General features: G+C 44.3%; 1 protein-coding gene across 8 annotated transcripts in view; it reads left to right on the top strand.

The window, feature by feature from the left end:
* Btrc (beta-transducin repeat containing E3 ubiquitin protein ligase) overlaps positions 1–15,244 on the top strand; it is a 178,720-nt gene that overhangs the window by 156,127 nt on the left and 7,349 nt on the right. For all 8 annotated transcript variants that reach the window (XM_005063536.4, XM_040743818.1, XM_005063534.4 and 5 more), the window contains 7 exons: positions 2,929–3,025; positions 3,501–3,638; positions 4,068–4,186; positions 6,627–6,876; positions 7,965–8,083; positions 9,798–9,908; positions 10,200–10,278. In XM_005063536.4, the coding sequence (XP_005063593.1) occupies positions 2,929–3,025; positions 3,501–3,638; positions 4,068–4,186; positions 6,627–6,876; positions 7,965–8,083; positions 9,798–9,908; positions 10,200–10,278 (913 nt within the window). The remainder of the gene's footprint in view (positions 1–2,928; positions 3,026–3,500; positions 3,639–4,067; positions 4,187–6,626; positions 6,877–7,964; positions 8,084–9,797; positions 9,909–10,199; positions 10,279–15,244) is intronic.

The raw sequence follows: 15,244 nt of genomic DNA, 5'->3' as shown, positions 1-15,244 counted from the left end.
AGTGGGGCTTCTGAGATGTGTGCACTGTAAGTGCAGACATAAAAGCATAACTTTTGTTTAGGATTGGTCCTAAACGGTGGGGTCTTTTATGTTAGTTATAATGACAGTAACAAAGACCATCATTGAAAAGATAGGTTCCGCGCCTTTTATTTTCTATTAAATAATTTTTGTGGTGCCTGAAATCAAACTGAGGGTCTTGTACTTGTTAGGCAAGTATTCTACCCCTAAGTTAAATTCCAGTCCACTTTTTAGTCTTTTAGAGGGGTCCTTGAAGATAGTTCTGAGATGTCTTCATTCGGGTAGTGCTACTGTTTCCGTCTCTTCAACCTCAGAACCCCCACACACACACACACACTCTTTACAAGTCAGCTTTATGACCAGAAGCCCTTGTCTTTGATCCATTGATATAATTTGATTTAACTTGTTACAGTCCCGTGAAGTGGTAAATACAAATACTTGTGTGCTCTATGAATGCCTGTTGAGTGTCTTCAGGTGACACCTGTGTCTCTTTTTGTTTATTGCCTTTGTGTTTGGGTGGCCATGCTGTTGAGACATGCCCTTGCTGCATAGCCCAGCTTGCTGTCAAGCCTCTAGCCTCGGCCTTCTGAGTGCTGGGATTACAGGAATTTGCCAGATTCTCCCTTCTTCGGAAGAAATAATCTACGACCAATTTCTCATTTCCTTCCTTCCTTTCCTTCCGTTTTGAAAAATAGGATCTTTCTAAGTAGCCCTGGCTGTCCTGGAACTCACTCTGTAGACCAGGCTGACCTCAAACTCATAAAGACCCTCTTGCCTTTGCCTCCTGAGTGCTAGGATCAAAGGCATTCATCACTACACCCAGCTCATTATCAGTTTTTGAAGTTACCCTTACTAAGCCCTCTGTGTTAAAGCCTTTCTGTGTTGCTCCTTTTCCCATACAAGTGTCATTGAAAGTAACTCCAATTTTTTCTTTTCAAAAGTATACAAGTAAATACAGTCTTCCTGGAATGATTGAGCCACCAAGATTTAACTTCCACTTTGCTGTTTTATTTCATACCTAGATAGATTTGACAGTTTGCCCCTAGGACATGAACTTTGCAGTTTTCTCTCTTAAATAACAGTAGATAATGTTCTCTACTCAGTAATGGTAACTCTTAAAAGTATGATAAAGGGCCACTTGGGAAAAGTCCATTTTCTTAATCAGGAGATCACATTTTATGATAACATTCTAGATTTAATATTTCACATTTGTCATGCACTCACATCCTTACAGGTACCAGACATTTTGCATAGAAGTGGTCCCTGTTGTCAAGGAACATACACCATAAAAGATTTTGCCTTAAAACAGATGCAGATGAGGAAGCCAGTTCTCAGCATCTACCACTCCTTTGTAGCATCTTGGATTGGAAAAATCAGTATGCATTTGTAAGGCGTGGTAAAGATGGAGAGATAGAAAATGAGATTAGAGATTCATTTGGATCCTATTTCCCAAGGATATAGAGACAATATCATTGAATGGAAAGGAAATCCTGGAATACCTTATAGGAACAGCAAAGACTGGAAGGAAGACAAGAGTCTCAGGAATGGTGGGCACTGAAAACAATAGTTAAAAATCTTATCTGCATGCAGAGAGTTTACATAACCAAACTGTCCAGACAAGGATGCCATTAATTCAGTTACTTCTCAAAGTAGCTCACTTACCCTTTATGTTGGCATGTCGGATTTCACAGTCCTCCTTTAAGAAGACTGTTCTTTCCACGTCTCCATTGCAGATTTCCCTTTCTGCATTACGGTAGACAGCAGCCCCAGCTGCCTTCCTGATAGGAGACTTTCTCAGCTAATTTTCAGGGTGTGTAATAGGGAGAGGGCAGGGGAGAAGCTCTCCTGAAGACATGGAACAATTAATTATATTGTAATGGTGCTACAGAGGCTCAGGTGGATGACTGGCCCAGAGAAAACATGATTTCTCTGGTGCCAGGATTACACACAGAGGCATTTCTGCCTATCTCCACTTTGCGAGGCACAGTGCCAGTTTGAGCAGCAGTTAGTACACCCACAGTGGCCTTTACTAGCTTCCACACCGGGTTTGGTGGGTTCTTAACTTCAGGGTAAGGAATTAAATTTTTTTACCCAGCTGGAAGTGATTGCCATTTACCTTTTTTGGGGGTGGGCGGAGGGGTAGCTGTCTAATGTGGGACGTGAGCGTTCAGAGATGTTGTCATAGGGAAGGAGCTGCCAGCGAATGCTGCTTGCGGGAGTCAAGAAAAGTCAGTGTGTACATCTGTGTGTGCACAAGGGTGTACGCCTGTAAGAGCCGGCTCCGTGCCTCACACATGATGGCATGGTGTGCTTAGCACTTCTCACCTCTGCCCTTCCTGCTGCTGGACACTGATGCACTGAAGGGCCTCTTTTGGAGGCCTGCCACAGCGGTCAGGAATAGCCCCACTGACTAAGCTAGCACAACATACCCCATGTGATAAATGACCAGATCTCCGTGACACAAGCCTCGCTGCTACCCAACATGCTAGGCTTCTTCTGGCACTGGCACAGTTTGGCTCAGGGAAGCACAGTGGTAGAGTGTGGCCAACTACTTCCCTAGCAGTCTGAGCTCCAGCCCTGGAGCCAAGGGAGGAAAGTACTAGTTATGATTACAAAACCAGGAAATGTGCAGAAGCCTAATAGGCCAGTAGATGAATTCTGAGTATACGTTTACCAGTATCCCAAAGGGATTGGTACTCTGATGGTCTGTAGTGGAATCAAAGTTGATCAAGTTCCTTAGACATCAGGAGGTTAACACTGACACAGGACTCCGAAAATCTCCTTATCATCATGCTTTGCCACACTACTTAATAAATGTTGTGTGTAGTGGTAAATGAAACATTTTGAAAAACTGCAAAACTTGTTATAAATGGATTTATGATCTTCATTGGTAAATATTTTCATTTTTAGGGGACAGTACCTATTCAAAAACAAGCCTCCTGATGAGAACGCTCCTCCCAACTCCTTTTATAGAGCACTTTATCCTAAAATTATACAAGATATTGAGGTAAGAATCAATGTATTTCTGGGTATTTTCTGAGTGTTAGGGAATAATTGGTATGTTTAACTTACAGGTATTATTACAGGAAAACCATTAAGGTTTTTAGTGTGGGTGAAGAATTGGTGTCTTTACTCATGAATAAGGTACAGAAGAGTTCCAGTCAATTTCTGTACAGTTTCAGAATATTCCTTCCTGATAGATGAGAAGGCAGGAGGGAATTATCACCTTCTGAAACACCAGGGAGACACTGAACTCATAAGCTGATGAGCCTCCCTAGATTATTTTCATTGTTACTTCACAACTATAATTTTACTGCTATTATGAATTGTAAATATTCGTGTTTCCAGTGGTCTTAGGCAACCCCTGTGACATGGGGATGCGGGTCACACCCACCGGTTGAGAAGCGCTGCTATAGCGTGACCCTGAGCCATTGGTTTGGGTTCTTTCCTAATTAACTGCCTCTTTGAATCCTCCTTTTTAGACAATAGAATCCAATTGGAGATGTGGACGCCATAGTTTACAGAGAATCCACTGCCGGAGTGAAACAAGCAAAGGGGTTTACTGTTTACAATATGATGACCAGAAGATAGTGAGCGGCCTTCGAGACAACACAATCAAGGTGGAGTCCCCCCTTCAGTGGAAGAGCATAGCTGTGGGAGTGAGGGTGACTGCGCTCATAAAGCAATCTGAAGTATAACTAATGTTGTTTCTAGGAGGTGAAATGTTTAGATTAGTTCTAGTACCAAAGCCAAAATCATTTCCTTAAATGACATCATACAAATGGATAATTCCAGGGTTGAAATCTCTTCTAGAAGTGCACTGATGGAAGCTGTTGTTATTTTGGGTTTCATAATTATAGGCTACTCTTCCTCCTTAATGAAAAGGATAAAGTTAGCATTAACCCTGAAGTCAGCACACCCAGGTGCTGTCTATCTGGAGGAAAGAATGCAGTCTCGCCCTCTCTGGCTTGGTGTTTGGGGGTTGCATGTGTACAGAGCAACAGGTCTCCACAGCACCCCGTTGTGACAGTGATCCTTTGCCCTCCTAGATCTGGGATAAAAGCACATTGGAATGCAAGCGAATTCTCACAGGCCACACAGGCTCCGTCCTGTGTCTCCAGTATGACGAGAGGGTGATTATAACTGGCTCATCGGATTCCACTGTCAGGTAGGAAGTGTCAGACTCGGAAACCCGACACTTTTTGTCACAGTAATTTCCTTTTTAGTTGTTATTTCATGTGCATTGAGAGTTACCTGTATGTATATCTGTGTGAGAGTGTCAGAGCTTAGAATTTGCTTCCGGCTGGTCTCTTGTCACTCTAGAACCCAACACTTGATTTTGGAACCATTGGGTAGATTTCTGCTTTGGCATGTTTAAGAAGCTGCACACAGATTTTAATTTGGAGAGGCACCTGTCACAGGAACTTTCCCTCTCTTTATGGGAAGCCTTGCATTCCTTTATGAAACCACCTCACGGGAATTCAGGAAGGGATTGTAACTTCCTTTCAGGAGATTGTAGCTGCAGTGCAGGCATGTATGAGCTCTTTCAAGTGCATACAGGTGAGCAGGGCTCACTCCTTGTCAGCCCCTTCCCTGCTGTCCCCACAGTGTTTAATTGCGAGTTTCACTCAGGGAGGGGTCCTCAATTTCCAGAGGCGCTGGTGATTTGATGACACAGCCATTATGCTGCTGGAGTCCAGTGTAGCTTGAGTTCAGGGTACCGGCATCACTGCCGGAAACCTGCTAGGAATTTCTCCTTAAGCTAAAGGGTTAGCAAATGTACTACATCAACAGTAACTTTAAAAAAAAACTGGAATAAAGGCAGTTAACTGCGTTGTTAAATCCTCTGAAGTTGTCCCTGTAAACAGGAAAAGCTGCTCCTTTGACTTCCAGGCATAGCAGACCCGGTCCATGCAGTTGCTGGCAATTAACTTTTATCCGTGCTGTGGAGGCCTCACAGGCGTGCAAGCATTGTAGATGCTCATATCATTTATAGGATGGGGAGAGACGATGTTTTCTTTGTTTGTTTTGGTGGTGTTGGGGTTGAACCTGGGACTTAGCATGCTAAGTAGCACTCTACCTTTTTAGCAACACAAGAAACAGCTTTTCAAAAGGAGAGTTAAGCTGAAAAGGGGGAATAAAATGTTTTAAAAACAAAAATCAATATGCAAAAATAGAGTAACCGAGGTAACTTGTGTCGATCGTGGCACAGTTCTCAGGCTCCCCAAGGCCCCACTCTATGAGGCAGTGCTAGAGTGGGAGGGGTGCCCTTCTGACCTTTTGTCCTGAGAAGCACAGAGATGGAGCCTTGAACTTAGAGTCTGTAACCCTGACTCTTGACCCAGGTGGAAAACTTAGCATTCAAGGAAGTCAAGTTCCAATCCCCTTGACTAAGTCTGTGGCAGAACATCTTGGCCCATGGTTCCTGGGGGTAGCTACTGGGACAGATCCTACTGCTATTTTTTTATTCTTTTTTTTTTAATTGATTATTTGAGAATCTCATATCATGTGCTCTGGTCACACTCATTTCCCAGTCTTCCTGTGCCTCCCCATGACCTCCCCCACAAAAAAAAAGTTCATTTTGTATTGTCCACATATTGAGCATGGACAAATTCCTAGTGACCAGCCAATCAGGGAGGATGAGTCTCTCCTCACCTGCATCTGTGCCAGAAGCCATCAGCTGAGAAGAGCCACACAGTGGCCAGAGCAGGGCTGAGATAATGCTCTCATGCCCATGGGCATTAACATGGCTTCAGGCTGCAGCCCCAACCACGGGCATCCACAAGGGCTTTGGTGGTAACACAGCACAGACATCAACACAATTCTTGGCCATATCAGAACCACTGACCACTCCTGGCTCTCCCTATTGCTATTCTTTATCTTGGTTTACATGTGTGTTCTTAATTGAATGTCAATAATAGAATAATAAAATTATATTATAATAATAGGATATTGTATTACAATAATCTGAAAAATCCATGCCACATCATCAGGTGATAGTGACTGCTTCCTCATTGCTGAGCACTATACTTGGCCAGATTTCCCATCTTAAGGTCTTACTCAGGAAGCACCTATTTCCTGCCTTTCTTCTTTGTCTATGCTGCTTCCTCATGGTCCATCCATACTCTACCTTGGGGCTGCAAAGGAAGAGGGCAACAGTTGCCATGAAAGTGGAGGTGAGGGGCTGGAGAGGTGGCTCAGAGTTTAAGAGCACTGCCTGCTCTTCCAGAGGTCTTGAGTTCAATTCCCAGCAACCACATGGTGGCTCACAACCATCTGTCATGAGATGCAGTGCCTTCTTCTGGTATGCAGGCATGCATACGCTGTGTACATAATACGTTTAAAACAAAAAGTGGGGGTGAGTCAAGCATGGTGACACACACCCTTAGTCTCTTCACTCAGGAGCAGAGGCAGAGGCAGTGATCTTTGAGTTCGAAGCCAGCCTGGTCTACAGAGTGAGTTTCAGAACAGCTAGAACTGCACAGAGAAACCCTGTTTTAAAAAGAAAGTGGGAGGTGGGGGCGGGGTGTCATTGATGATAAGCTCCAAAGTTGAAACAGGCACAGCACTGTAACCTAAGTGCCATCTAACTCTGGTATCCGTTTCAGAGTGTGGGATGTAAATGCGGGTGAGATGCTAAACACATTGATTCACCATTGTGAAGCAGTTCTGCACTTGCGTTTCAATAATGGAATGATGGTAACCTGCTCCAAAGATCGTTCTATTGCTGTATGGGACATGGCCTCCCCAACCGACATCACCCTAAGGAGGGTGCTGGTGGGACACCGGGCTGCGGTCAACGTTGTAGACTTTGATGACAAGTACATCGTTTCTGCATCTGGAGATAGAACCATAAAGGTAATGGGTCACTTTTCAGTGTGTTCACAAGGTGCAGTAAGGAGTTTGTGTAAAAGAATGATCAGGGACAACTATGTACATAAGGTTATTGTAGAATAATGTAACATTTAATTCAATTTTTATTTCTATAAACAAAGGTAATGGGCTGAAGATGTAACTTAGTGGTAGACAGCTTGTCTAGCATGCCAAAACCCAGCACGGAAAGATAATAACAGTGTCACTAATGATGATGGCAATTATTTCAAGTGTGAGAAGAGCAGATCAAGTTTAATTTCAAAAAAAATATACATACTGTAGCTGAGAAAATGGCCAGGTTGATGAAGTCCTTGCCACACAAAGATGAGGACCTGAGTTCAAATTCCTAGCAGCCGTTTAAAAGCCAGACGTCACAGCACAAGTTTGTGATCTCAGTGTGGGGTGGGGGAGGATGGCAAGTCCCTGGTGCTGGCTGGTCAGCCACTCTGGCCAAATCGGGAAGCTTTGTGTTTAAAGACCCTGTGTCTGAGGATAAGGTGGAGGGCTGGAGAGGTGGCTTGGTGTGTTGAGACAGGGTGCTGCTTTTACAGAGGATAAGGTGGAGGGCTGGAGAGGTGGCTTGGTGTGTTGAGACAGGGTGCTGCTTTTACAGAGGATAAGGTGGAGGGCTGGAGAGGTGGCTTGGTGTGTGGAGACCGTGTGCTGCTTTTACAGAGGCCCCAGGGTTAGTTGTCAGCATGCAAATACTGGCTCAAAACCACCTGACACCTGCTTCAGGCCTCTGTGGGTTCCTGCACATACATGGTACACACAAAATCAAGGAGGCACACATACACATACAAGTAATAAATGTGACTCTAAAAAATCAGGAGGGCTGAGCACATGCACACAGCAGGAAGAGTGGGTCAGTTTGACAGCACGTCATGCACAGCAGCCAGCTTCACATTGCCCCATGCTGCTGTGAACTGAGCATGGCTCTTATTTGGCACTGCTGTTTCTTTGAGACGTTGGCATCCTCTGATGCCTCACTTCGGTTGTCTGCTTACCCAGTACTCCGTTTTACTGGTAGAAGTGTGCCCATCAACTGCTCAGTTGTCATTTCTCTGTCTCAGGTATGGAACACGAGTACTTGTGAATTTGTAAGGACCCTAAATGGACACAAACGAGGCATCGCCTGTTTGCAGTACAGAGACAGGCTGGTGGTGAGTGGCTCATCTGACAATACTATCAGGTGAGCAGCAGGCGCCTTTCCCCCAGTGGATCCACAAAACCCTGTCACCATTTGTGCACACATCTCATGATTTTTAACTGTCTTGGTTTTTGTTTGTTTGTTTGTTTGTTTGTTGTGGTTTGTTGTTGTTGGGGTTTTCAAGACAGTTTCTATGTGTAGCTCTGGCAGTCCTGGAACTGGCCTCGAACTCACAGAGATCTGCCTGCCTCTGCTTCCTGAGTGCTGGAATTAAAGGCGTGCGCCACCACTGTCTTGACTTTGTTTGGTTTTGTTTTGATTTTGGTTTTTTTTTTTTAATGCTTCTCCCATATGTCCCTCTACTCCTCCCAGATCACCCACACATACCTCTCCTCTCCCCTAGATCCAATCCAACATTGTTTCCTTTCTGTGGCTTCTCACAGGGTTAACCCTTGCCCTGCCAGAGAGGCGGTACAGAAAAGCCTTGTGTGGACAAGCTTCCTTCCTGATTACTTTTCTCACCAAATAGAGCTATTCCAGAGGGGCTGCTCCAATAAGAAACTAAGACAGCTAACGGAAGTTCAGGGCCCTCTTACATTCCTTTCCTGCAGTTGAAAAATGCTAATAAACAAAGACCATTTCTCCATCTCACTATTGTTGAAAGCATAAAGAAAAAGAAGAATAAAGATTTGATTTTCTGCTAGAAATCATGACTTTTTACTTCAACACAATAGTTGGCTAGAGAGCTGGCTGTCTTCAAATTTGAAGGTTTCACAAGTCTATACTTTTTTGTATTTTTACCCTTACAAAGATGAATGACAGAGAGGTGGTTAGAATTTGGAAATTTTATCTGTCATCTCCTTTCCTTCATTGCCTGAGGGAAGGAAGAGCTAAACCTGATGAATGAAACCTACCCTTCCTACAAATGGATGGAAATGGTTAGGAAGCATTGAAACTATTGCAGCAGGCTGCTTCCTGAGATTCGGCTTTGCATTTTTATTGGTGGTGACTGTCCTGGACAGTGGTGAGAGCAGTGTCCTCCAGCAGTGATGGAGCTACTTTGTGACAGAGAGATCACTGACACAATGTATCTCATTCTTCAGGGTGACTTCAGGAAGCATTACTCTCCTTCCTGGGCAACTGTACATTGAATTCCTGCCTGGAAGAACCTGGTTTCAAAGTTGTATGAAGCACTGTGTTTTGAAATCACTCACAGCATTTGAACTTAAATCACACAGTTAGTTTCTGCCCAAATTGTATGACAGACAGGAAATAAGTTATATTGAAAGTGAAGTATATTATTTTTACATTATGTGTGTGACTGTGTGGCCTTTGTGTACATGTTTGCACCACATGCGTGCCTGAGGCCTGAGTTGGTCAGAAGAGTGTGTTGGACCCTCTGGATCAGGAGTTAAGGAAGGTTATGAACCACCATTTAGGCACTGGAAATTAGAGCTCTTAACCACTCAGCCATTTTTCCAACCCCCTTTGTGAATTTTTATTTTATTTTGTTTTGTTTTTCAAGTCAGGGTTTCTCTGTAGCTTTGGAGTCTATTCTGGAACTTGCTCTGTAACCCAGGCTACCCTCGAACTCACAGAGGTTCCCCTGTCTGTCTCCTGAGTGCTGGGATTAGAGATGTGCACCACCACTGCCCAGCTCACTTGTGAATTTTTAAAGGATGTGTGAAATAAATTGTAATATTCAAGGCTTGGAAGTGAACCCTGAAGTTTCACCTGACTCCATTTTCTCTTCCAGACTGTGGGACATAGAATGTGGGGCATGTTTACGAGTATTAGAAGGCCATGAGGAACTGGTGCGCTGTATTCGATTTGATAACAAAAGGATCGTGAGTGGGGCCTATGATGGGTGAGTTCACTAACAGTAAGACAGAACAGATAGACCTAAGAAGTAGATCAGAAGCAGAAAGTCTGCTTTGCCCTAAAAGCAAAGAACCAGACAAACCCACCAGAAAATGCCAGCCATGTAAGGTGGGTATTATAAGAGGGTGTGAGAACCAGGCCCCTGACTCAGACGCCATCTGATTCCTGTGCACACATCCACTACCCACATTTATTGCCCTGTCTTTTCTCTCTTCTTCCCTGTGTTCCCTCCAGTTTGCTTTTAACTAAGACTTTTGTCCCCTCTTGTCCCCTTTAGGAAAATTAAAGTGTGGGATCTTATGGCTGCTTTGGACCCCCGTGCTCCTGCAGGGACGCTTTGTCTACGGACGCTTGTGGTAAGAGCCTTATTGTTAAAGGGGCTGAAGAGCAGGTAGAGGAAGAAATTAAATGTTAATGTGCTGTAGAATATAGATCTGGATTTTATAGTTAGACTCTCACAAAACCTACTAAGTAGAAAAGCAACCAATACATGACAATAAAATATGTTTGTATAGTGCCTTTCATCCAAAAGTACTTTAGAGACCGTATAGGAGAGGACCGTGGCAGCTGTTTAACAGCTGTATGCTACCTCTCCCACATGTAGTGCAGGAAGTGCATAAGAATTCTGTATCCACCAGAAGCCACAGGAGGTACTGAGGGAGAGAGAATATAATTACACAAATTGGAACCTGTCCAGAATCTCAGGACCTGAACCCTTACTTGGAAAAAGTGCTCTGGACTTGCCAGAGCCCTGGTCAGCTCCTCAGCTCTGCATCTCACTCACTGGGCCGTGCCGCCACCCCGTGCGTCACCATCTGACACTTGGGGAGGGAAGGGAGTCATAGCAGGGCCTCATGTGGCCCTGGCTGGATTGAAATTTCACTCCTTCTGCCCCATTTCCCTAGTGCTGGGATCACAGGTCTATGTCTACCACAGGCTTGGGAGCATAAAATTCTTTGTCACGTTACAAGCCATAGTCTCAGACTGGCAGATGTTGCTTTAGTTAGATATGTGTGGATCCAGAGTAAACAGACTCTTTTGAACAGCTCAGGGAAAAGATGAAACATTAAAAGCCCAGTGTTCTGAGTTCCGAGTCAACACTCGGGAAGCCTCAGCTCTGGAGGAAAGGAATGCTTTATGTGTTTTGGGTTTAAAGCACTTCCTTAGGCTGGGTATCGTGGCACATTCGTGTATCTCAGCATTCAGGGGCTGAGGCAGGAGAATTGCTATGTCTTCCTGAGAAGCCTGTGCTACAGATTAAGACCCTGTCTCTTAGATCCAAAAAACTAAGACTGGATGCATTCTTTCAATAGTACATTGCTTTGCCTGCTCTCTTCACACATCTTTTCAAATGTGTACTCTATGCACTGAGCGTTTTGGCATGTGTCTATAATCCCCCACCTTAAAAAATGAGGCAAGAAGAGTGATAGCGGCACACACCTTTAATTCCAGCAGGTGAATCTCTGTGAGTTCAAGGCCAGCCCTGTCTACAGAGTGAGTTCCAAGATAGCCAGGGCTGTTACACAGAGAAACCCTGTCTTATCAGGTGCATGAAAACTACCTGTAACTCCAGTTCCAGGAGAGTTGATGCTTCTTCTGGCTTCCACGGGCACTGCACTCATGCCCCATACACACAGAGGCACGTGCATAATTGAATGAATGAATATATTATAAATATAAAGGCAATTATAAATAAAAACTTAAAACTGGTAAGGTGACGTATGCCTTTAACCCTAGCAGTCGGGAGGTAGATCATAGACAGGTGGATCATGAGTTTGGAGGCCAGCCTGGGCTACATAGCAAGACCCTGCCTCAAAAATCCAAGGGCTAGGATAGGAGGAGTGTATTAGCATGCACAGAGCCCTGGGCTGAGTCAGTACCACTACTACCCCAGAAAAAAAAGAGGAGGGTCATGTGCCATGTGTTAACGGGCTGAAGTCTGTCTTCCAGGAACTCCTGTGTTAAAGTTCCCGTCTCCAGTGTCTCAGACTGATTGTATTAGAAGACTGAGTCTTTTAAAAGCGTGAATAAGATCAGCCGAACTTACTGAGAACAGGCATTAGTCCTTAAAAGACAACAAGATGAGGCTGGGCGTTGGTGGTGCATGCCTTTAATCCCAGCACTCGGGAGGCAGAGGCAGACGGATCTCTGTGAGTTCGAGGCCAGCCTGGTCTACAGAGGTAGTTCTAGGACAGCCTCCAAAACAATACAGAGAAACCCTGTCTCGAAAAACCAAAAAAAAAAAAAAAAAAAAGACAACAAGATGGGCTGGGCTGTGTGGCACACGCCTTTAATCCCAGCACTCGAGAGGCAGAGGCAGGCAGATCTCAGTGAGTTCAAGGGCAGCCTGGTCTACAAAGTATGTTCCAGGAAGGCCAGGGCTGTTTGTTACACAGAGAAACCCTGTCTGGAAAAACTTAAAAAAAAAAAAAAAAAGACAACAGGATGAGGGCACACAGATGGAAAAGCCTGCAAAGACATCCATCTGTAACACAGGTTGGGGGAAGAGGCCTGAGAATTAAACCAGTTCTGCCAATACCTCTAGACAGTGGAGACGCATCTCCATTTAACCAACCATTGTGTGACTCTTCATCCTGAAGTCTCTTACGAAGTGTGTGCCATGCTATTACTAGTTAAGAGTAGCTGCATTGATCTCATACAAAGCTAACTACATAACAAATAATATTATCAGGATAGAAAGGTGTGTTGTGTCATGATAAAGGGGCAAATGTACCACGAAGATAGACCAGTCCTTAGAGCATCTGTACCAACTGATAGCATCAGGACATACAGATGAGAACCTGATAGAACTACAAGGAAAATCATGGGCAACACAGCAGGCAGCAAATTCAGGAAGAAGAGTTAAAGCCCTCAGCACTGCCCTCAGCTGGAAGTGGCCATCTGCTACATACAGAGAGTTTCTCCAACAGTGTGAAGAAGAAATTCACTTCCCCAGGCTCCCGTGAAACATTCTCCAAGAAGGATTACATTGGGCCATAAGCATACCTTAGCAAATCTAGATATGGGCCAGCAAGACACTCACTGCCAAGTCTGACAACGTGAGTTTGATCCCTGAGACCCACACAGTGGACAGAGTGAACTAGCCTCCACACATGCCATGATACATGCATGCATACACAGGTATACACACAAATAAATGTAATTTAAGGTTTAAAAATAGTAACATGTAGCATATCTCCTTATATATAAAGTACAGAAAGGAAGGTAACTGAGAAGGTATTTAGATGAGCCACCTAGCTCTCTTCTAAATGCGACATAGGGCAAGGAAATTTCTGCTTCCATCAAAAACATGCAGGCTGGAAGACCTGGGTTTAATTCCTAGCACCCACACAACAGCTGGTCTTCAGAGTGAGTTCCAGAACAGCCAAGGCTATGCAAAGAAATCCTGCCTCAAAAAAATTTTTTTTATTTGACTTGTTTTTTGTTGTTCCTTTTTCAGTACTGGAGTTGGAAGCCAGTGCCTCATGAACACACGTGTTCTACTGCTCCTTGTTTCTTAAGACAGTGATGACTACTTGAATTTAATGCGTCATTGGGGGAGGCATGCGTGCCATTGCACCTGTCTGGAGGTCAGGGCACACATTCATGTGGAGCCTTGACTCAACTCCTAATCCCCTGTCTCCATCATCCAAGTGCTGGGGTCACAGGGATAAGTCACCATGCTTGCCAGAGCGATTCAGAAGCTTTTTTTTGATGTTGTGGTGCTAGGATTAAGTCTAAGGTTTCATGAGTGCTAGGCAAATGCTCTTAGTAGCCTTGAAAGAATTCTTACATTAAAAAAAAAAAAAACTCCACAAAATACGAGCAAGTTGATTCCAATAATGCATAATAAAAGTTACACTGGCTGGGCAGTGGTGGCGCACGCCTTTAATCCCAGCACTCCAGAGGCAGAGGGAGGCAGATCTCTGTGAGTTCGAGGCCGGGCTGGTCCGACAGCCTCCAAAACAATACAGAGAAACCCTGTCTCGTAAAAACCAAAAAAAAAAAAAAAAAAAAAAAAAAAGTTACACTGATACTAAGCAAGTTCCAAGTACAGTATACAAGACTGATTGAACACTTGAAAATCGATGTATTCTTATGGTGCTAGGGCACAAGCCTAGGGCCTTTCACATACTAGGCAAGTACTCTCCCATTGGAGCTATGTCCCCAGCCCTATGTCCATGTGTCCGTCTCAACAACAGGTCAGTAAATGCATTTGGCAAGGGGCTGGAACTAACACAGTGCCTAAAGAGCACAGTCTGCTCTTCTGGAGGATCCAGGTTCAATTCCCAGCCCCCACATGATAGCTCACAGCCATCTGTAACTCTGGTTCCAGGGGTCCAACATTCTCTTCTGGCCTCTCGGGTACCAGGCACTTACATAGTACAGATAAAACACCTATTCACAAAAATAAAAAAATGAACATTTTTCAAAATCCAATGCCCACTCATTAAAAAACTCTGAGCAAGCTAGGAAAAGAAGGTAACTTGCTCAACTTCATAAAGAAAAACATAAATTAAACAGTTGACTATCGCTGTGAAGGTATTAAGCTAAGGTTTAAAAGCTTGAATATCATGTGATGGGGAGCACAGCTGGAACTCATGGCTGGTAGCAGTGTTTGGTCCAGCTTAAGCAGTCCTTTCAGGTGTCTGTGGAAGCCAGGCATATCCTCTTCATAGCCCCACAGCTCTGCTTGTGGAAAGTGAGTGCATCTCATCAAAACATGCAGGCTGGAGAGATAGCAGGTAGGGGCACTGACTGCTCTTGAAGACCCAGGATCAATTCCCAACCACATGGCAACTCACAACTGTCTGTAATTCCAGTTCCAAGAGATCTGACGCCCTCTTCTGACCTCTGGGAGCACTAGGCAAACACTTGGTACACAGACATACATGCAGGCAAAACACATAAAATAATAAACTTGTATAATGCCTGTAGTGACTTTTTTGTTTTTTTGTTTTTTGTTTTTTCCAGACAGGGTTTCTCTGTATTGTTTTGGAGGCTGTCCTAGAACTCACTCTGTAGACCAGACTGGCCTCGAACTCACAGAGATCCGCCTGCCTCTGCCTCCCAAGTGCTGGGATTAAAGGCGAGTGCCACCAACGCCCGGCTTGTAGTGACTTTCTTTGTTGTTGTTTTGTTTGAGACAAGATCTTGAAAGATAGTTCAGACTGGCCTCAAACTGGTGATCCCCGTCTCCGTCTTCCTAGTGCTGTAATCACAATGCATGTCATCACCACTCAGCAGCTTTTCTTGTTTGTTTGCTCTTTGGTGTTTTTGACAGAGGGTCCAGCCCTGGCTGGCCTGGAACTCACTCTGTAG

This window comes from Mesocricetus auratus, unplaced genomic scaffold, assembly GCF_017639785.1.
Source record: "Mesocricetus auratus isolate SY011 unplaced genomic scaffold, BCM_Maur_2.0 Super-Scaffold_4256, whole genome shotgun sequence".
Lineage (NCBI taxonomy): Eukaryota > Metazoa > Chordata > Mammalia > Rodentia > Cricetidae > Mesocricetus > Mesocricetus auratus.
This window is presented reverse-complemented; position numbering and strand designations above follow the sequence as displayed.